The following is a 21,463-nucleotide window of genomic DNA, read 5'->3' on the forward strand; positions in this document are numbered from 1 at the left end:
TTTAAGGCTGCACAGCCCCCTGCCTTCCACTGTGATAACACCAGCAAACCAGTCTGCCTACAGGCCAGCCCCCATGCTGTGCTTTCTTCTCAAGGGCTATGAGCAGGGCATTGGGAGCAGTTACAAGTTACCACCCAGCTCTCTCTCAGCAGATTACACCTTATTCCTAGGATAAAAGTGTGACAGAGAAAACATTAAAAACAATAAAAATTCCTCCACACTTGCTGAACATACCAGAATTCACCCATCTTCCTCATGGGCAGCCTGGTAGATCAACATCCCTCCAACGATTCCGTGTTGGGATCCCCATGGACAGAAGGTCCTGCCCATTTGCAGAATCAAAATGAAGGCCTTGAGTCTTTTTAAACTCAGCCTTTCATATCAGAAGTCCTCCATTGTCTCTTGGTCTCTGGTAACCCAGTTTGAACCAGTCTGTATAAACCACTCTGAAGGTTGTTACCTTTCTGGAGTTGTTTACAATCTCAGTGATTCACCTTAATCACCCACCCCCCCCCACCCCCCCCACACACACTCAGTGTTTTTTCTTCCTGGAGGAGCTGTGGTAACCCTCCGACATGCAGAAGAACATAAACCATTCATAGCTTTAATACAGTGGTTCCCAAAGATACTGCCTGGAGCTGCAGTATCTACCACAGGGAGGGGATCTGAATATCATGAGGAGAGACATCATGGAAAAGGGACCGAGAGAAATTGGAAATATTGTCAAGGAAAAAAGGTGTATAAAAATAGAGCTGTGGTAAATAGTTGTGAAGAGCGTGATCCAGTAGAAAAGACAATCTTAGGAAGCAGAAGTGTGGGAAAGGAGCATTTTACTGTCTTGTATTCAAAGCTGGCACTTGTAGGGGATTTTACATCTATAACACACTTTATACAAACATTAGCTACCAGCTCCTTGGCAAGAAGATAGAGGATGGGACTGCCATCAACATACATGTAACATTCACAACTTTGCAGAAAGACAATGACTATAATCAGATCTCATGCTTCAGGGCTTCATCCAGTCTCCTGCAGGGGTCAGGAAGGAATTCTGGGAAGCCCCCATCTTTGTGTTTTGTTTTGCTTCATTTTGTTTCTTGCCCTCCTCTGAAGCATCAGGCGTTAGCTACAGAGGGATATGTGTCACTGGATGGGCTGGACCAGTCCTCTGAGGTGATACAGAGAAACCTCTTTCGAAGATAGGTGGTCTTTTCCACATGTTCAGGGTCAAACCAATTGTCAGATTTGGGGTCAGGAAGAAATTTCCCCCCAGGTCAGATTGGCAAAAAGAGACCTTGGGGGATTTTCCTCTTCCTCTGAAGCATGGAGCGTGGATCACCTGCCAGGATTATCAAGGCATCTCTCAGGGAACCAGTTCCCTGCCACTGTGGGGCCCTTCGGCATTGGTGGCACCTTACTCGCTCCTGCTTTCTGACTTTGGCACACAAGAGTTTATTCTCCTGAGGACTGAAATGCTTTACTCTAAGTGCATCTTTTGGCTCAAACCTAGAGGAAACTGGGTGAAATGCAATGGCCTGTATTATACAGGAGATCAGACTAGATGTTCTAATGGTCCCGTCTGGCCTTAAACTCGATGAAAAAAAAGATGTTCTCACCATTTTGCAGAGAAAAACCTGCATGGGGGAAGAATTATTTAAGCTGCTCCAAAGGGGAATAACCAGAAATAATGAGATGAGATTAAAAAACATTTAAGATAAATGTGAGGAAGCTTCCTGACAGAGAATTAGCCCTGGGAACCATCATCAAAGGGCTGTGATGGAAAGAAACCCTGTCACCTGGCTCATTTAAATTCCAGCACTGGGAATGTGCGGTAGGGTTCAGGCTTGCACTGAGCCCACGGGGAGGGGCTGGATGATCCCATAGTATTTCCCATCTCTGGTTTCAATGACCCTGTGCAAACCCTGCCCTTTGTTTTCAGGCTCCAGAAGACCCTTGGATCCCTTCTCTGAGGCCGTGTACGAGGAGATTGATTATAACCTGATGAGAAAAAAGCAGGAGATGTTCAGTCACTCAGGTCTGTGGGTCTCACTCTTAACAGGGAGCAGCTATCTAATGCCCCATCCATCGGAGGCCCTGACCCAGATTTAAATCACTGCAGCTTCAGCCCTGTGAGCTTGTCACTGGAGCTGGGCAAAAGTCTCCGTTATGAAATGTTTTGGTGAAAAATGCAGATTCAGAGACACCGAAACATTTCACAAATTCCTATCAATTTCACCCAATTGTTCCAAATACACACAGAATGATTCATTTCATTTCAACACTTTCTAAAGAAAACATTTTGTTTTTTTCAATTGGATATTACTTTTCCATTAGAAATTTCCTTTAATATTATCGGAAAGAAAACAAATAAACAAAAATTAACAAATGTCCAAAAGAACACCATATGGTTTCATTCAACATTAAGCTTTTTTTTTTTACTTTTGCATTTCCCAAAAATTGACAAAAAAAAAATCATTTTTGGCTCAACTAAAAACAATCTTATGTTTTTCTTTTTTCCCCCAATGGTCAGAAAACCAAACCACCTGGTTTTTTTACCAAGATCTAGCTGTGGGAGCTGGGTCTGTGGTGAGACCAGCAGTTACTCATGTAGACTGAGAGAGATGGATTTCCTTCCCACCGGACACTGAGTGTCCCAATTCTAGGAACAATTAATTTCCCATCTGCCCGTCCTGCAGCCTTGGCGTGTAACCAGTGAGGGGTCAGGAAAGCGACTGTCTGGGGCAGGCTAAACTATCATTTGAAAACTTCTTTGGAGCACTGGAGCAGGGGATGTTCTTTGCCCCCCTCCCACCGCAGCCACTGGTCTGTTGTGTCAGCTCCCTCCTGCCCCTGGAGCAGAGAGACCAGCCCAGGAGAGCCTCATGAGTTTGAATCCTGGCCCTTTTATCCTTTGTGCCATTTTGTCTCAATGTCTGATGGGAACATCCTGCCCAAGGGCTCTGCTGTGGTGGAGCTCTGAGAACATGCTCAGGGCATCCCCCAGCATCACTGCCAAGATGGTTACAGTGAATGACAAAAAGAAAAGGGGTACTTGTGGCACCTTAGAGACTAACAAATTTATGAATCACAGACTCTGCTTTGGGCCTTTCTTGGTTTAATCTGGAAACACCATGGAGAGCTGATCGACTGATTTATGGGGTAGGTGGGTATTTACCCTTAAGAAGGAGGAGTCCCCTCTGTGGCTGAGGAGGCCAGGACAGTTGTGGAACTTCCCTGGACCAGCAGCCAGAGACGGGCCTTTCACTCACCACAGCATCCTTCAGGTCAGATTGTATCATCCCCTCAGTCACATTTACCACAATAACATGGAGATTTCTCTTGGGGAGTCTGTGTCAGACTCTCACTACTCGGAGTTGCTGTGAGTCACCACGTCCTGTAGAGGAAGGTATAGACTGAGACTGGAAATCCTGCTCCAGGCCCCGGATGTGTTCCCAGTCCCACAGTTGTTCTGTTCTCACTGTGATGAATTTCTGGTTCTCGTCTCTCCAGTCTCCTATTCAGATGATTCAGTGACGAAGCTGCAGTATTACACTGGGGACAGCGAGGGGGAAAATGATCCTGGATCAGAACAAGGTAATGGGGGAGGGGCAGACTCAGGCCAAGAGACCCAAAATCTGGGCAGAGAACAGAATTTCTATGACACTTTCTGCAATCGCAGCCATTTCCCCTCACACGGTTCCCATTTTACACAGTCGGGTCTCATCCCATTGAACAGGATTTCTGTCAGAATCTCAGGATGGGAACATGTGACCATCTCCTGAGCACACTGAGTGACTCCCAGTGACCTCCCCAGGTGAGGAGCTGGAGGAGACGGGTCAGTGTCTTTGGGTGGAGGCGTCAGTGCCCAGCAGGGCTAGTCTCTTCTCCCCAAGAGAGAGAGGAATCAATCATAGAATCAGAATCACAGAATATCAGGGTTGGAAGGGACCTCAGGAGGTCATCTAGTCCAACCTCCTGCTCAAAGCAGGAACAATCCTCAACTAAATCATCCCACCCAGGGCTTTGTCAAGCCTGACCTTAAAAACTTCGAAGGAAGGAGATTCCACCACCTCCCTAGCTAACGCATTCCAGTGTTTCACCACCCTCCTAGTGAAAAAGTTTTTCCTAATATCCAACCTAAACGTTCCCCACTTCAACTTGAGACCATTACTCCTTGTTCTGTCACCAGCTACCACTGAGAACAGTCTAGAGCCATCCTCTTTGGAACCCCCTTTCAGGTAGTTGAAAGCAGCTATCAAATCCCCCCTCATTCTTCTCTTCCGCAGACTAAACAAGCCCAGTTCCCTCAGCCTCTCCTCATAAGTCATGCGTTCCAGTCCCCTAATCATTTTTGTTGCCCTCCAGTGGACTCTTTCCAATTTTTCCACATCCTTCTTGTAGTGTGGGGCCCAAAACTGGACACAGTACTCCAGATGAGGCCTCAACAATGTCGAATAGAAGGGAACGATCACGTCTCTTGATCTGCTGGCAATGCCCCTACGTATACATCCCAAAATGCCATTGGCCTTCTTAGCAACAAGGGCACACTGTTAACTCATATACAGCTTCTCGTCCACTGTAACCCCTAGGTCTTTTTCTGCAGAACTGCTGCTGAGCCATTCGATCCCTATTCTGTAGCGGTGCATGGGATTCTTCCATCCTAAGTGCAGGACTCTGCACTTGTCCTTGTTGAACCTCATCAGATTTCTTTTGGCCCAATCCTCTAATTTGTCTAGGGCCCTATGTATCCTATCCCTACCATCCAGCGTATCTACCTCTCCTTCCAGTTTAGTGTCATCTGCAAACTTGCTGAGGGTGCAATCCACACCATCCTCCAGATCATTTATGAAGATATTGAACAAAACAGGCCCCAGGACCGACCCCTGGGGCACTCCACTTGATACCGGCTACCAACTAGACATGGAGCCATTTATCACTACCCGTTGAGCCCGACAATCTAGCCAACTTTCTATCCACCTTATAGTCCATTCATCCAGCCCATACTTCTTTAACTTGCTGGCAAGAATACTGTGGGAGACCGTGTCAAAAGCTTTGCTAAAGTCAAGGAACAACATGTCCACCGCTTTCCCCTCATCCACAGAGCCAGTCATCTCATCATAGAAGGCAATTAGATTAGTCAGACATGACTTGCCCTTTGTGAATCCATGCTGACTGTTCCTGATCACTTTCCTCTCCCCTAAGTGCTTCAGAATTGATTCCTTGAGGACCTGCTCCATTATTTTTCCAGGGACTGAGGTGAGGCTGACTGGCCTGTAGTTCCCAGGATCCTCCTTCTTCCCTTTTTTAAAGATGGGCACTACATTAGCCTTTTTCCAGTCCTCTGGGACTTCCCCCGATCGCCATGAGTTTTCAAAGATAATGGCCAACGGCTCTGCAATCACATCTGCCAACTCCTTTAGCACTCTCGGATGCAGTGCATCCGGCCCCATGGACTTGTGCTCTTCCAGCTTTTCTAAATAGTCCCGAACCACTTCTTTCTCCACAGAGGGCTGGTCACCTCCTCCCCATGCTGTGCTGCGCAGTGCAGTAGTCTGGGAGCTGACCTTGTTCGTGAAGACAGAGGCAAAAGAAGCATTGAATACATTAGCTTTTTCCACATCCTCTGTCACTAGGTTGCCTCCCTCATTCAGTTAGGGGCCCACGCTTTCCTTGACTTTCTTCTTGTTGCTAACATACCTGAAGAAACCCTTCTTGTTACTCTTAACATCTCTTGCTAGCTGCAACTCCAGGTGTGATTTGGCCTTCCTGATTTCACTCCTGCATCCCTGAGCAATATTTTTATACTCTTCCCTGGTCATTTGTCTAATCTTCCACTTCTTGTAAGCTTCTTTTTTTTGTTTAAGATCAGCAAGGATTTCACTGTTAAGCCAAGCTGGTCGCCTGCCATATTTACTATTCTTTCTACACATCGGGATGGTTTGTCCCTGTAACCTCAATAAGGATTCTTTAAAATACAGGCAGCTCTCCTGGACTCCTTTCCCCCTCATGTTATTCTCCCAGGGGATCCTGCTCATCAGTTCCCGGAGGGAGTCAAAGTCTGCTTTTCTGAAGTCCAGGGTCCGTATTCTGCTGCTCTCCTTTCTTCCCTGTGTCAGGATCCTGAACTCGACCATCTCATGGTCACTGCCTCCCAGGTTCCCATCCACTTTAGCTTCCCCTACTAATTCTTCCCGGTTTGTGAGCGGCAGGTCAAGAAGAGCTCTGCCCCTAGTTGGTTCCTCCAGCACATGCACCAGGAAATTGTCCCCTACCCTTTCCAAAAATTTCCTGGATTGTCTGTGCACCGCTATATTGCTCTCCCAGCAGATATCAGGGTGATTGAAGTCTCCAATGAGAACCAGGGCCTGTGATCTAGTAACTTCCGTGAGTTGCCTGAAGAAAGCCTCGTCCACCTCATCCCCCTGGTCCGGAGGTCTATAGCAGATTCCCACCACGACATCACCCTTGTTGCTCACATAAGATTGTCCTATGTTATAATTACAGATGGGCTCAGCCCAACTCATTGATCCAAACCCACCAGAACTTTGTGGGAGGGGGGATTTGCAGATTCTGACCCCAGCTTCGGATCTCAGTTTTGGGGCTGGCACCTGTCGCTATAACAGGCTGAAGCAAAATCCTGGACCTGAACTTCCCAGCCTGGCCCCATCTCTAATTATAAACAGGGCGGCATTTCTACCCCAGCTGCTCTCAAGGGAGTCCATGATTTGGGCCCTGTGGGAGTTTAACCTGCAGCTGGGTGGGGGAGACACTGAGCAGATGAGCCAGTTCTGCTGAGAAGCTGGAGAGCTGCCAAGCTGAGCCCTGGGCTGCCTGAAAGGCTAGTGGAGAGCAGGAGCTCACAAAGGATCAGGCCAGTGAGCTCCCAGTGGGAGCTTTAATTCATGCAGAGGGGAGGTTTCCCCTCCCCAGTGAAACAGGAAAATTCAAACCTGTCTGCAGAGATCAGCTGGATTCACACAGGCCGGCTCTGGCCTGGCAGTGCCCGTGTTCCAACCTGTTATCTCAGCACAGGCCCAGATCCTGCTCCCACTGAAACACATAAAAGAGCTGCTGTTGGATTCTGCAGGGACAGGATTGGCCCTGAGTTATTTCTGGGACTCCTGTTTTACTGTAGTTCTCTGACTTGTGCCCTTCTCAGCATGGGCCCCTGCGACTTCCCCTCTCATGTGCCATGACAAACAGCTCTAGTTAGAAGGGCCACTTGCACTGAAGAGACGCTGCTGGTGCCATGGGCTGAGTGTCCTGTTTGCTGTTCCAGAGGGAGTTTCCCCAGGGGGGTCTCAGTTGGATTATGATAACGTGGAGGAGCCTGCCTTGAACGACATCCCCCAGACTCCAGAAGGCCGAGGTGAGCATTTAATCCGCCTCCTGGAAGCAACGTCACCCTGACGAAAAACTAACTGTATTTCCCAGTAGGGACAATAGTGGTTTGTTAAGAAAACCAGGAAGTTCACCCACCAGTATTATCTATTGGTGTAACGCTGGGGGCGCTGATCAGGTGCATTACAAGAGCTGTGTGGAGGCCCAGGTGTAGGGAAGCATGTGATGTCCAAAGGCATAATAAAGGCCCATAGCAAGGACTGAAGGAGCAGTTCGCTCAGGAGCTGCCCACGCTATACTTGGCTCAGGTCACTGTCCCAGCTTATGTACATCTGTGTCAGGCACGCTGTGCTGGGGGGAACATAGAGATTTTACACCCAAGAACCCATGTTCCAACCTTATTAGCTGGCTCCCCGCCCCCCCACGCTTGTAATCTAGGAGCTCTAGGATCCTCTCAATTAGCTCCTGAAATATATCAAATCAATGTGATATGTGAAATCCCCCAGTCTGAGGGTTTCAGAGGAGGGCTTCTCTTAATGCCCTGAAGGTGGAAGTTAAGTGCTGAGAGATCCCCAGGGACCAGTGAGGCTGATGCATCTGCAGCAAGTAGTTTATTTCTGTCTTCACTGTGAATATTCTCTTAATTACTTCCCATCTTCACGTCAGATGCCCCTGCTCTGCCTGGAGATGTCCCAGGGACTGTTTACGATGATGCCAGAGAAGTGTCTGTCCCTGAAGGTGACCCTGGCTTGGGGCAGAATGATGAAAAAGGCACTGGGGCAAGTGACAAGGATGCACAGACAGGTGAGTGGAGAACTGTTTGCGCTTCACAGTGTCTCTGCAGAGTGGGGTAGCTGGAAATGTGGGGTACACAGCAAGGGAACAGCCCTGGCCAACCCAACGCCTGTGAGAAAAACTCTCCTTCTCTCATTTCTCCATTCCCTCAAAGAAGAGGCTTCAGTGCCGGAAATAGAGAAAGGAAAAGTAGGATCTGTGCTGGGTGGTACTTCCTGGTCAAACCAGCAGGATAGCTCAGATTCCCTCAAGCTCTAGGTTCAAATCCTTGTGTAGCTGCTCTACTCTTGATGTACTGGATTCCTACCTATTTACTGAACGTGTATCTTTTGGGCAGAATCTTATAAACCAAAGTCATGTTACTGCTGCACAAATGCTAAAGAGCCCATGACACTTCCTGTAAAAGTCGGGCTTAGCCCATTATCCTTGGCCTAAATTTCCACTCCCCTCCCTGTTGTGCCATGAGCAGAGGAGGTGCAGTGGTGATGAAATGTGCATTGCTTAGTACTTGATGCTTATCTTCATTGTTAGGGCAGAGTGAAAGTTCTGATGTCCTTAAGTAAGTGCTCCTGGCTGGTAAGTGCTTGGGATTTTTTTCACCAATTTACAGGTAGCTATAGCTGGCACTGGGCAGTGTTAGCTGGTCTCGAAACCAAAGGTTTTAATTTCTAGACTGTGTATCGAGATGATGGATTAGAACTTGTTCTAGACGAAGTCAGAAGACTGAAGGGGGAACAATTCCTAGCCCACACCGTAAAGCAAAGGTTCTCAAACTGTGGAGCATAGAATATATTCTGGGGCAGCATGAGAAGCCAGAGCAGAGAGCAGCGGCTACTTTCCAGGTGCCCAGCTTCGAAGGCAGCGCTGCAACCAGCAGCAGCGCAGAAGTAAGGATGGCAGAGTATGGTGTTGCCACTCTTACTTCTCTGCTGCTGCTGGCGGTAGTCCTGCCTTCAGAGCTTGGCAGCCAGGGAGCTATGTACTTACATGGCTCTTTGTGATTCAATGCCCGACTGCTTTTCATACTTAGTGAGAGTTGGACACTGATTTTTTTAAAATCAGTAGATGTACTTGTGTGGTGGGGGTGGGGGTGGGGGGCGTCAACTACAATGGACACAAAGATGGGGGGTGATCAAATAAGTTTGAGAACCACTGCTGTAAACGCCGCCTTGCTCTGCTGCTGCCCATCACCATAGAGTGGATCCACTGACTGTATGTGTCTCCCTTGGTATTTTCAGGTGGGAGTCTGCACTTGCGAAGGAGTGAAGGTGTATCTGGGATGGAGAAGGAAACCCTGTTCCTGCCTCCGGGAGACACAGGTTATGATGATGTGGGACATTGTGACTCTGGGGGATCAATATCAGAACAATGTGATTGGACAAAATAACCTTGTGCTGATGTAAACGCTTCGCCTCTTTCTCTTAGAAATGCTCCCCCTGTTATGATGGTCCAGAGACAGTCCCTTCCAGTCTGATAGACAAAGCAGGTGTTTTTATAAGATTTGTGTGAAGTTGCAAGAAATACAAGTGTGAGGGGGAAAAGATTCATAAACTTTCTTTGTATAATTTTCTATTGTTTCAAGGGGTGGAAGTTTCCTGCTTTTTTATGCCTTTAATTTCTTCATCTTGAATTTGTTCCTTTTGCATATTAAATCCTTTCTGAAAGTCTTCCCTGTTGTGGAAGTGTTTCTTGCCAGATGAATTGTGCAGTTTCCAGGGTTCATCACAGGGAGAGGCTGAGATACAACAAACCAAGAGACAAGGGCAGGCCACCTCTGGGTATGGCCGGCTCTTTGATGGGAGGTGGGTTTACACTGAATGTTCTGTCAGGCATGTGGTAAAAGTGAGACACCAGCAAGAGAACATTCTGAGATGAGCAACATGGTTGTTCCTAAACCTAATTCAGATCTGAAACTTTCCCTGAATCCAAGGAGATAAATGGGAAATTCTCTTTGGGTAATTCACACCTGAACTGAAGGAAACGGGTAAAAAGAATTCCCCATTAGCAATAAATACAGAGGATAAATATTTCTGCTAGGACAAAAAATAAATTGTATAGAAAATAATGACAAGAGGAGGGTTAATAAGAATCTGGGTTTCCACTGAAACAATAAGGCTAAAACAAGTAACAAGTCACTGAGTTGTTACTAGAAACCCCAGTAAAACCGATCGTTTTCACACAGTGGAATATTTATTTCCATGACAATCTACGAATATAGTTTAAAGTCAATGCTGAGCTGAGTACTGACTAGTGGAGAAGCCAGAGGTGTTCTCTGGATGAACCCTCAGTGAAATCAATACCAGAATGCCCACAGAGTACATCACTATTTCGCAGAAATATCTTTCTTTCCTTCACCACCAATCCTGCATGCAGTTTGGTCACTTCATCTGTAGAAGGATAGAATGGAAATAGAAATGATGAGAGAAGGAGTTTCCTATCATCTGCATTCAACAGGGTCAGGGGTCATATGAAGACACAGAAATACAGCAATTTACTTTCGAAAAGAGAAAAATTAAAAAGACATGACTGAGACATGTCAGTGACCCGTGGAGACTGAGGAGGGAAATCTCAGGGACTGTGCTACCCGTTCCAGGGCAAAGAAAGGAGGAGAACTCCCCCCAAAATGACACCTGCAGATCCTGGAGAAAAGGAAAGAGAACAGGGACAGCAGTAGGTGAAGGTGACTGAGTAGGGGATTCCCTTGTATAAGTGGAGGATGTTATAGAGATATTGTGATCTGGATCACTTGGGTCCATTCAAACACTGAGCTTTAATAAAATGCAAGATCATATTTCTGTGACTCAGAAGAGGATTTAGGTGTCATAGCGGACAAACAACTCAGCATGAAATCCCAGTGCCATGCTGTGGCCAAATGGACCAATGCCATCTTTGGATATTTTCATGGGGTCAACTCACTGCACGTGGTGCCTCCTCCTGGCAGCTCTGGGGATTAGCTCTTGCCAGGCACTACCCTTCTCTGATGGTGTCTCTACCCGTCATTTCTTTCACCCTATGGCCCCTCTCACTCTTCGAGCTGCAGCTTCCTTTTAGTGACCTGGCCAGAGAGCTGAGCCACAAAGGTTCTCCCCTTCCAGGGAATTCAAAGTCCTTGTGGACGAGCTGTCCAGCTGGCATCCCCAGCACCCTGGGCCACTTCCCAGTGGCTGATAGGGAACCCGGGCCTGCCTCTACACTGGCTTCCAGCCATGCAACCCTCACACAAGCATCCAAGGGCTGTATGGTCCTACTCCGTGCTGCAGTTGCCCTGGGCTTCTTACTACGTATCTGGATTCCCCCTTTCTGGCTCCTACGCGTAGGGGCAGCTAGGCGGCTCTGCACACTGCCCCCGCCCCAAGCACCACCCCCGCAGCTCAACATTGGCTGGGAACTGTGGCCAATGGGAGCTGCGGGGGCAGTGCTCCCTGGCTGCTCCTATGCACAGGAGCCAGAGGAAGGACGTGTCGCTGTTTCTGGGAGCTGCTTCAGGTAAGTGTGGCTCAGAGCCTGCACCCCTGACCCACTCCCATGCCCCAACTCCCTGGCCCAGCCCTGATCCCCCTCCCGCTCTCCGAAGCCCTCAGTCCCAACCAAGAGCACACTCCTGCACCCCAAACCCCTCATCACCAGCCCACCCCAGAGCCCACACCCACAGCCAGAGCCCTCACTCTGCCCCCCCACACCCCAACCCCCTGCCCCAGCCCTGATCCCCCTCCTGCTCTCTGAATCCTTTGGTCACAGCCCAGGGCACCCTCCTACACCCCAAATCCCTCATCCCTGGCCCGGAACCAGATCCTGCACACCCACCTGGAGCCCTCACCCCCTCTTGCATCCCAACCCACTGACTCAGCCTGGAGCCCCCTCCTGCACTCTGAACTCCTCATTTCTGTCCCCACCCTGGAACCCACACCCCAGCTCCCTGAGCCAGCCTGGTGTAAATGAGAAGAGAGTGAGTGAGGGTGGGGAAAGTGAACGACAGAGTGGGGACGACGACAGGATGGAGTAAGTGGGGGGCAGGGCCTTGGAAAGGGGGAGGCAGGGGACAGGGCAAGAGTGTTCGGTTTTGTGCGAGTAGAAAGTTGGCAGTCCTATTCTTCAGGCACAGCCTGGGAAGTTAATTGTCCTGCCTAGCCACTTTAACCCCTCAAGACCTTGTGTGGGGTGGGCACCCAATCACAGATATATAGTGACAAAGTTCCTGCTCTACCTTGGTGGGTCTTGCACTTATTGGCGGATTTGCTCGCCTTGGAGCTTCACAGCAGCCCTCAGCTTGGCCATTTTTCTGAACTCACAGTCCAGGTCAACTCCTCCTGTGTCTGACCAGGAGTTGGGAGAATTTGGGGGGAACCTGGGCCCGCCCTCTACTCCGGGTTCAAGCCCAGGGCCCTGTGGAATGCAGCTGTCGAGAGTGCCTCCTGGAACAGCTGGGTGACAGCTACAACTCCCTGGGCTACTTCCCCCTGGCCTCCTCCCAACCCCTTCTTTATCCTCACCATAGGACCTTCCTCCTGGTGTCTGATAATGCTTGTGCACCTCAGTCCTCCAACAGTCCGCGTTCTCACTCTCAGCTCCTAGTGCCTCTTGCTCCCAGCTCCTCACACCACACCACAAACTGAAGTGAGCTCTTTTTTAAAACCCAGGTGCCCTGATTAGCCTGCCTTAATTGATTCTAGCAGCTTCTTGATTGGCTGCAGGTGTTCTAATCAGCCTGTCTTAATTGTCTCCAGAAGGTTCCTGATTATTCTTTCCTAAAGCCCACTGGCCTGGATTTTTCTTACTTTTGGACCCTGCCTTAGTTTTCCCCCCCGACTGGGCCAGATACTTTTTTGTTTCGTTTAGTCTTTCTGCCGTTTTTCTGTTGCTGCTGAGTGCTGGTCAGTTGCCAAATTGCCACCATCACCCCCCCCCCACGCCTGTTCCCGGGCGTGGCTATTTGCCTCAGCTGAAATCCCCGGAGGAGGGGGGGAAGATTGCCGACCTGTTATCCGGAGAGGGGAGTGGAAGCCCCCAGACCCAGCCGTTTTGCTGTCAGCTTATTTTTGTAATTTTTCTTGGCCGGCCGGAAGCCTTGGAACACAGCCAACATAGCTGGAGAAGAAGATTTCAGAAGACAGGAGAAATAACCCAGGGAAGCTACAAATCATCGTAAAGGGGGCCGTAAGACTGAGTAATCTTCTGAATTATACTCTCGTGGGGGGGAGTTTGACTGTGGTTACTTGCGTTTGTGGCGGCACAGGGGGTGTGGCGCGGAGCCCTCCCCGATCCATCTGTGCCCCTACCCCCCCGACCATTACTACAACTGTCACGGCCCCCCCGCCGTCCGTCCCTGCTGGCAACCTGCCATCTCCCTTCGGATCCAGCTGTTCGCTTTGAACTTTGCCTTTCGGACCGGACATAACAGCCGACCAACCGAGACTCTTTGGACAAACGTGTGTGGGTCTGCACCCCCCCCCCCGGATTGCTTATCCCACAGCTTGCCCCTATTACCGGACCCTGATTTTGTTTTTCACCCCCCCTCCCAGTCCAACCCCCTCGGCATTCCCCCCCCCGCCTGCAGCCCAGCCGGGAGGAGCGGTTACTCTGCTTCCCCCTCCCTCCTCCTCCTTCGGGTGTCTCCCCGTCTCTCCCTGCTCAAAATGGCGGGGAATGAGAGGGGCGAGGCCCCTCCAACAAAATCAGTTGTCCCTCCCCCACCTTCCCCCCTGCCCGACCCCCAAGGCCCCCCCTCCACAACTACTGTTAAGATACTTGCCACCCCCCCCCCCGCTGGGGCACCGGCGGCAGGAGGCACCGGGTGATCACTGCTGCTACTGCGCCCACCGCCCCCCCAGATACTAGGAACCCCCCCCCAGCTGGCCGGAAGGGCCAGGGCGGGTGGAAAGGAAAGGGCCCCACTAAAACCACTGAGCCCTCCATGGCAGGGGCTGCCCCCACCGCTGTGGCCTCATCATCAACCGTGGCGCCCCTCCCTGCGTTTCCCTCCACCAGCTCTGCGATTGTCCCTCCCCCGGCCCCCAGGACGTATGCCCGGGCGGTGACGGGCTCCCCCCTGCCTGCTGCCTCGTCATCTCGCACCCCCCGCCTCCGCTACCATCATCAGCGGCCGAGGCCCTTTCCCCGCCTTGACCAGGAAGCACGGCGTCCGTTGCCTCCTGGTGCCCGCCTCGCCCCATGTGGAGACATACGTGCAGGCGTTGGCGAAGGTGCTAGGACCCACGGCTATTGTGGCGGCCTCCAAGATGCATGGGAAGGTCGTTTTTTTCTTAGCTTCGGAGGTTGCCGCCCAGGAGGCAGTGGAGAGGGGCCTGGCGGTGGGGGGGGGTGTTTGTCACCCTAGAGCCGCTAGAAGACCTGGGCGTTCGCCTCGTCCTTACCTCTGTTCCTCCCTTCTTACCCAATGTTGCCCTGTTACCCGCTCTCTCCACTCTGGGGAAACTTGTCTCTGTCATCAGCCCTCTCCCATTGGGCTGCAAGGACCCCACCCTCCGTCACGTCCTTTCGTTCCGCCGGCAAGTGCAGCTTCTACCACCGGCAGGGGCATGTGACGAAGAGGCACGCGAGGGGTTTTTCCTAGTCCCCTACCAGGGAGCCCGCTATCAGGTCTTTTACTCCACCGGAGAGGCCCGGTGCTACCTCTGCTGCTCAGTGGGGCATGTCCGCAGAGACTGCCCTTTGGCCCGGGGTGGGAGGGGCACCCGAAACCCCGAAACCCGGCAGGACATCGTCCCCGTCGCTGCCGACACCCCTGGCTGCCTGGCACCTGAAACCAACCCTCCTCCTACTCGACCCATCGCTGCCCCCGTCCGGGCCCAAGAGATACCTTCCCTACAACGCCCGGATGAGCAAGGGAGTTCCACCCTTGCTATTACCAATCCAGCAGAGCCCATGGAGGAGGGTGTGGCAAGGATATTACCGGGTATAGGAGAGGGCCCACCCCAAGGAGAAACCCCCACCCCTCATGCTGCCTCACCGCTACACCCCCGAACCCCTGAACCATCGCCTCCACCCCCCGACACGACCCTGCTAACCAACCCCCAGATGACGCTATGGAGGGCTGGACCCTAGTCCAGGGGAAGCGAGGCAAGCGGAAGGCTCGAGCTCCGCTGCATCCATCCGACGCGGAAGCCCCCCGGAAGACCAGGAAAGGAGGCACTGATATTGAGCCTCCCGCTACGGCCCAAGAGTGAGATCCATCCGCTGGTGTCGGGAGGGGAAGACGGACTGGCATTGGAGGGCAGAATCCCCCCTCCATGGGAGACTCTCCCCTCCGAGGCTCCTGAGGACGCCCCTTCTGCCTGGATACCACCCGAACCCCCCGCGGACCCCGAGGCGACCGTTGAGGCAGGCCCTAGAGGAGAGGCCCCCGGGGTAGCAGGAGCTGGCCTCTCCCCCGTGTATGCAGAGATTGAGGCCCTAGATTTGACCCCGGTCACCCAGGGAGAGGATGATCTACTGCCGGCTGGCCTCGAGCTGGGCAACCTTACCCCAGCCCCCCTTTCCCCATGCTCCCTCCCCCTAATTGCCTTCCCGGGCAAGCACCCTGCAGAAGGTGGTCCACCACCTGATGCCATGGCTGCTAAGACCACCATGGAGCTAGTGCCTAGCATTATTGGGAGCCCCCTCCCTTACCCCTTAACCCTTGGCTCTGCTCAGGAGGCACTTTCCTTTAGCTGCTTGCCTCCTGAACCCCAGAGCCTTACCCCTGCCCCCACCCCTGTCCCTACCCAAGTCCCCTCCTCCTGCAATGCTAATGCTGCCCCTGGGGTTATTTCCTTCCTGCCTTTCGCAGATTCCCCCCAGGGAGCAGTCTTTGCACTTTCTAGTCGTGACCCATTAGGAGTTGCAATTTTTTCCCTGCCATCCCCCTCCACCCCAAGGCGTGAAATGAATTTAATAACCCCAGGACGTCAGACGCCCCGTCGGTGGTCCGCACCCTGTCTACCTGCCTTAGCGGACCACGAGGCTGTATTAAGAGTCCCACCAGGGAACACCCCGGAAATTGTAACCCCACCCCCCCATGAGCTGCGGCATGCACTATGGAAGTTCCTAGAACACACCCGTGGCGCCCGCGATAGGGCACAGCTGGCTCTTCAGCTATGGGGGGACTTTGATCAAACCCTCCAGGCCACAAGGGCCCTTATACAGGAGGGCAGGGGGCAAGGAAGGCGCGGTGCTGCGGCCTACGAGCGAGCCCGCGGCTTCTGACACAATCTACTCATCCACGGAATGGGTCACTGGTTGCTGCGCAACCCGCCAGGGGCCCTGAACACCCCCGCCAACAAGAAACCCCCACCCCCCCCAGCCCTCCGCATGACGCCACTTATTATTGCAACCCTGAATACCAGGGGCTGTAGGATGGCTCTCCGCAGGTCCCAGGTGCTCTCTTACCTTCGGGAAGGGGGGTACTCAGTAGTTTTCCTGCAGGAGACCCATACGGACCTGACCGCCGAGGACAGGTGGCGGCTGGAGTGGGGGGACAGGGTATACTTTAGCCACTTCACGACTTGGCAAGCTGGAGTGGCGACCTTGTTCTCCCCCAATCTACGGCCCAAGGTGCTAGGGGTCACTGAGGCCATGCCGGACCACCTGCTGCACCTTTGAGTCCGTATGGAGGGGCTTGTGGTCAATCTTGTTAACATCTATGCCCCGCAAATGAGCTCCAGGTGGCCACAATTCTATCAACGGGTGTCCGACTTTCTCGGCACCCTGGATTCGCACGAGTGCCTGGTCCTGGGAGGGGACTTTAACACCACCCTCGAGGAATGGGACCGCTCAGGGGCCGAGCCGAGCCCAGCCGCCGCGAATATTCTCTGAGGGATAGTTGAACATCACTCCCTAGTGGACGTCTGGCGTGACCATCACTCAGATGACACTTCCACGTTCACCTTTGTCCGGGTGGAGGCCCATCGGTCACACCACTCTCGATTGGACCGTATTTATTTATCCCATTTCCATCTTTCACAGGCCCACTCCTCCGCAATTCGGCCGGCCCCATTCTCCGATCATCATTTAGTCACCGTAACGGTCTCCCTCCGTGTAGAGATACCGGAGCCGGCCTATTGGCACTTTAATAACAGCCTGTTGGAGGACGAGAGCTTCATAACGTCCTTCGGGGAGTTTTGGCTGGCCTGGCGAGAACAGTGGCGTGCCTTTCCCTCGGTGCGGTGATGGTGGGATCTAGGGAAGGTGCGCGCCAAGCTCTTCTGCCGTGACTACACCCGGGGCACCAGCCGACGGAGAAATGCGGTGATAGAGCAGTTGGAAAGGGAGGTCTTAGAGATGGAGAGGCATCTGGCCTCCAGCCCCGAGGACCCGCTCCTCTGACGAGCATGCCGGGAGAAGCGGGAGGAGCTCTGGGCCCTCGTGGACCATCAGGCTCGAGGTGCCTTTGTTCGATCCCGCATCCGCCTCCTTCAGGAGATGGATCATGGCTCCCGTTTCTTCTATGTCCTGAAGAAAACGAGGGGGTCAAGAAACACGTCACCTGCCTTCTAGCAGAAGACGGCACCCCCCTCACGGATTCTGTGGAGATGTGTGGAGGGCCCATGACTTCTACACAAGTCTTTTCTCCCCGGATCCGACCGATACTGGCGCTTGCAGGGTGCTCTGGGAGGAATTCCCTACAGTCAGCATGGGCGACCGAGACCAACAAGAGCTGCCTCTCACCCTGGCCAAGTTCTCGGAAGCTCTCCGTTGCATGCCCACCAATAAATCTCCGGCATGGATGGGCTAACCGTAGAGTTCCACCATGTGTTCTGGGACATCCTTGGCCCAGACATAGCCACCGTCTGGGCCGAGTCTTTGCAGGGCGGGGTCCTCCCTCTTTCGTGCACACGAGCGGTGCTCGCCTTGTTGCCGAAGAAGGGAGACCTCTGCAATTTACAAAATTGGCGTCCCATCTCGCTTCTTAGCACGGACTACAAAATCGTAGCGAAAGCAATCTCGCTGCGGCTAGGGTCCATGATGGCGGACGTGATCCACCCAGACCAGACCTATACTGTCCCGGGTCGTAGCATTTTTGACAACCTATTTCTAGTCTGAGACCTTTTGGAACTCGGGCGTAGAGAAGGTCTGTCGTTTGCCCTCCTGTCCCTAGATCAGGAGAAGATGTTAGATAGGGTGGACCACGGGTACCTCCTGAGCACTCTGCGGGAGTTTGGCTTCGGACCCCAGTTTGTGGGTTTTCTCCGTGTGCTGTACGCTTCCGCAGAATGTCTGGTTATGATCAACTGGACCCTGACTGAACCGGTCAGCTTTGGGCGAGGAGTATGGCAGGGGTGCCCCCTCTTGGGCCAGAAGTACGCTCTGGTGATTGAGTCCTTCCTCCGTCTCCTCCGCAGGAGGTTGACAGGGTTGGTGCTGTGGGAGCTGGAGCTGCAGCTGGTCCTGTTGGCGTGCACTGATGACGTACTCCTCATGATTCAGGACCCCGGTGACTTGGCGCGGGTGGAGACTTGCCAGGCCATCTATTCAGCAGCCTCCTCCACCCGGGTCAACTGGGTCAAGAGCTCTGGCTTGGCGGTAGAAGACTGGCGGCAGGCGAGCTCCCTCCCACCCACGCTTCAGACCATCCGGTGGAGCGCGGGTCCGCTGCTCTACCTAGGCATTTACCTTTCTGCCACACATCCCTCTCCACCGGAGAACTGGGAAAATTTTGAGGGTGGGGTGATAGAGCGGCTCCGGAAATGGACGGGACTACTCTGATGTCTCTCTCTCCGAGGGAGAGCGCTGGTGCTTAATCAGCTAGTCCTGTCCATGCTCTGGTACCGGCTCAACACCCTGGTCCAGGCGCCGGGTTTCCTGACCAACCTCCAGACATCGATTCTGGGGTTCTTTTGGTCAGGAATGCACTGGGCCCCTGTAGGGGTTCTTCATCTACCCCTGAAGGAAGGAGGACAGGGCCTGAAGTGTCTATACACTAAAGTCCGTGTCTTCCGCCTCCGGGCCCTACAGAGGCTCCTTTATGGTGCAGGCAGTTCGGCATGGAGCACACTGGCGCATGCCATCCTGTGCCGCATGCGAGGGCTCCGATATGACCGGCAGCCCTTTTATCTCCGTCCGGGAGGTCTTCTGCGAGACCTCTCCAGGCTACTGGTCTTCTAACAGGACCTCCTCTGGACTTGGAAACTATTTTTAAAGACCAGGTCCGTGGCGGCCACCGAGGGGGTAGATCTCCTCGTGGAGCCCCTGCTACACAACCCCCACCTCTGTGTGCAGGTGGCAGAGTCCCACTCGGTGCACCAGAGCTTGATCCTGGCAGAAGTCACGAGAGTCGGAGATCTCCTGGACTACGACCGGGGAGACTGGCTGGATCTCCTGATGCTTGCCTGGCGCATGGGGCTCTCCAGACCTCGTACCCTCCGGCGCGCACTTCAGGAGGTGAAGGCCACTTTGCCGCCCGCTGCTCAAGCTTACCTCGACCGGGTCCTGCTCGAGGGCATGCCCCACCCACCCTCTACCCCAGGCCCGCTGGACCTTTTAATTGGACCCCTGCCCCATAGACCCAATTGACCCTCTCACACCTTCACTGTGATCCGGCTGCATGAACTGCAGCCAGTACACTTCCAAACCATGCCAAGGAAACATCTATACACGCTTGTGCTCCACACCCTTCACGCCCTCACCCTAGTGTCCCGCCCCGACACAAAGTGGTGAGACCTTCTGCCACCTTTGAAGGGTGAACAGCCTCGGTGGGCCAGCCTATATTCCACCTTGGTTCCGAGGCCCATCAGGGACATCAGTTGGTGGCTCCTTCACGGAGCTGTGAGCACGGGCACATACTTGGCGCAGTTTAACACCATCCCAGATACTTGTCCCTTTTGTGGTGTGAGGGAAACTCTGGCACACGTGTATTTGGAGTGCGCCAGGCTGCAGCCCCTGTTCCGGCTCCTCACAAATCTCCTACTACGTTTTTGGTTGCATTTTTCCACTCACCTTTTTTATTTATGCACTCCCCATCCATGGCCTCACAAAGTCGCGGAATCTCCTAGTTAACCTCCTCCTGGCCCTGGCCCATCTATAAAACCAGAGAAAGGAGTTTGGCTGATGGAGTTTCCTGTGACTGTGGGGCCATTTTCCGATCCTCGGTCTGTTCACATATCCGGGAGGAGTTCCTCTGGGCGGCGTCCAAAGACTCCTTTGATGCTTTTGAGGAGCGGTGGGCGCTGTCCGAGGTTCTCTGCTTGGTGTCCCCGTCCGTTCCCTTTGTCTGACACTTTGATTGGGGGAGAGAATAAGGGACCCCAGCCCCAGCCATTGCTGCTGCGGACACCACCACCTTAGAGGGGTCCTTTCACACATGGATGCACGTGCCCCCCCCCGGATTGTCCAAGCCACAGCCTGCCCCTTTTGTTGGGTTCTTTCAGAGGAGGGAATTGTTGGTGACACTGGGTGTGGCGCCAGGTAACTTGAGGGGGTGGCAGACCTTGAGAGTCAATGAAGCCCCCTTGCTCTGGACCACCAGGTAACTCGGAAAGGTGGAAGACCACGAGAGGGGAGGAAGCCCCCCGCTCTGGGCCTAGGCAAGCTTGAACACGTCCCTTCTCCTGAGGAAGCTAATGAGAAAACAATTGTGACTGGTTGCTGTGTTACACATTGCATATGCTGCTGTTTTTACTTTGTAAGTGTGTTGTGCAAATAAAAACATCCTTTTTGCTTCAAAAAAAAATTACTCTCCTATAGCCATCTGGCCCGACCCTGTCACTATATATATATATATACAGGAGAATAGTGACTAGCAATAGGGAGGTGATTTTACCCCTGTACAGCATTGGTCAGACCGATATTGGACTATTGCATCGAGTTCTGGTGTACACATTGTAAAGAGGATGGTGCAAATTCAAAAAGGATGGTGAAAAACAGAGAAGGGCTACAAACATTATTCAGGAGCTGAAAAAATGTCTTATAGAGAGACAGAACAGCTCAACCTGGTCAGTGTATCAAAAAGAAGATCAAGAGGTGGGTGCGTCCATGCAAACAAGATCAGCTTCTGAAGTCTTTTTCCACAGCTCACCACGAGATGTCAAGGGAGAGCTCATTCAGACTCTGCTTACACAGGGGAGACTTTGGTGGCCAGTGATATATGTACAGGGGTTAGACCGGATTATTTAGTCATTCCAACTCACCTTAAAATCTGTGGATCCATGTCAGTGGTGGGCAACCTGTGTCTTGCGGGAGGCCCGCGGCCCATCAAGGTAATCCACTGGCAGGCCGCGAGACAGTTTGTTTACATTCACCATCCGCAGGCATGGCCGCCCGCAGCTCCCAGTGGCTGCAGTTCACTGCTCTTGGCCAATAGGAGCTGCAGGAAGTGGTGGATAGCGTGTCCCTGCAG

The 21,463-nt window shown here is 52.6% G+C and overlaps 1 protein-coding gene across 1 annotated transcript in view; it reads left to right on the forward strand.

Moving 5' to 3' along the window:
* Positions 1 to 9,654, forward strand: part of LOC144268795 (antigen WC1.1-like) — a 58,883-nt gene extending 49,229 nt beyond the window's left edge. The window contains exons 11-15 of the mRNA XM_077824036.1: positions 1,937 to 2,032; positions 3,508 to 3,591; positions 7,277 to 7,366; positions 8,005 to 8,142; positions 9,372 to 9,654. Of these exons, the coding sequence (XP_077680162.1) occupies positions 1,937 to 2,032; positions 3,508 to 3,591; positions 7,277 to 7,366; positions 8,005 to 8,142; positions 9,372 to 9,520 (557 nt within the window). The 3' untranslated portion in view covers positions 9,521 to 9,654. The remainder of the gene's footprint in view (positions 1 to 1,936; positions 2,033 to 3,507; positions 3,592 to 7,276; positions 7,367 to 8,004; positions 8,143 to 9,371) is intronic.
* Positions 9,655 to 21,463: the final 11,809 nt, after the last annotated feature.

The sequence above is a fragment of the Eretmochelys imbricata genome, chromosome 1 (assembly GCF_965152235.1).
Source record: "Eretmochelys imbricata isolate rEreImb1 chromosome 1, rEreImb1.hap1, whole genome shotgun sequence".
NCBI classification, from domain to species: Eukaryota; Metazoa; Chordata; order Testudines; family Cheloniidae; genus Eretmochelys; species Eretmochelys imbricata.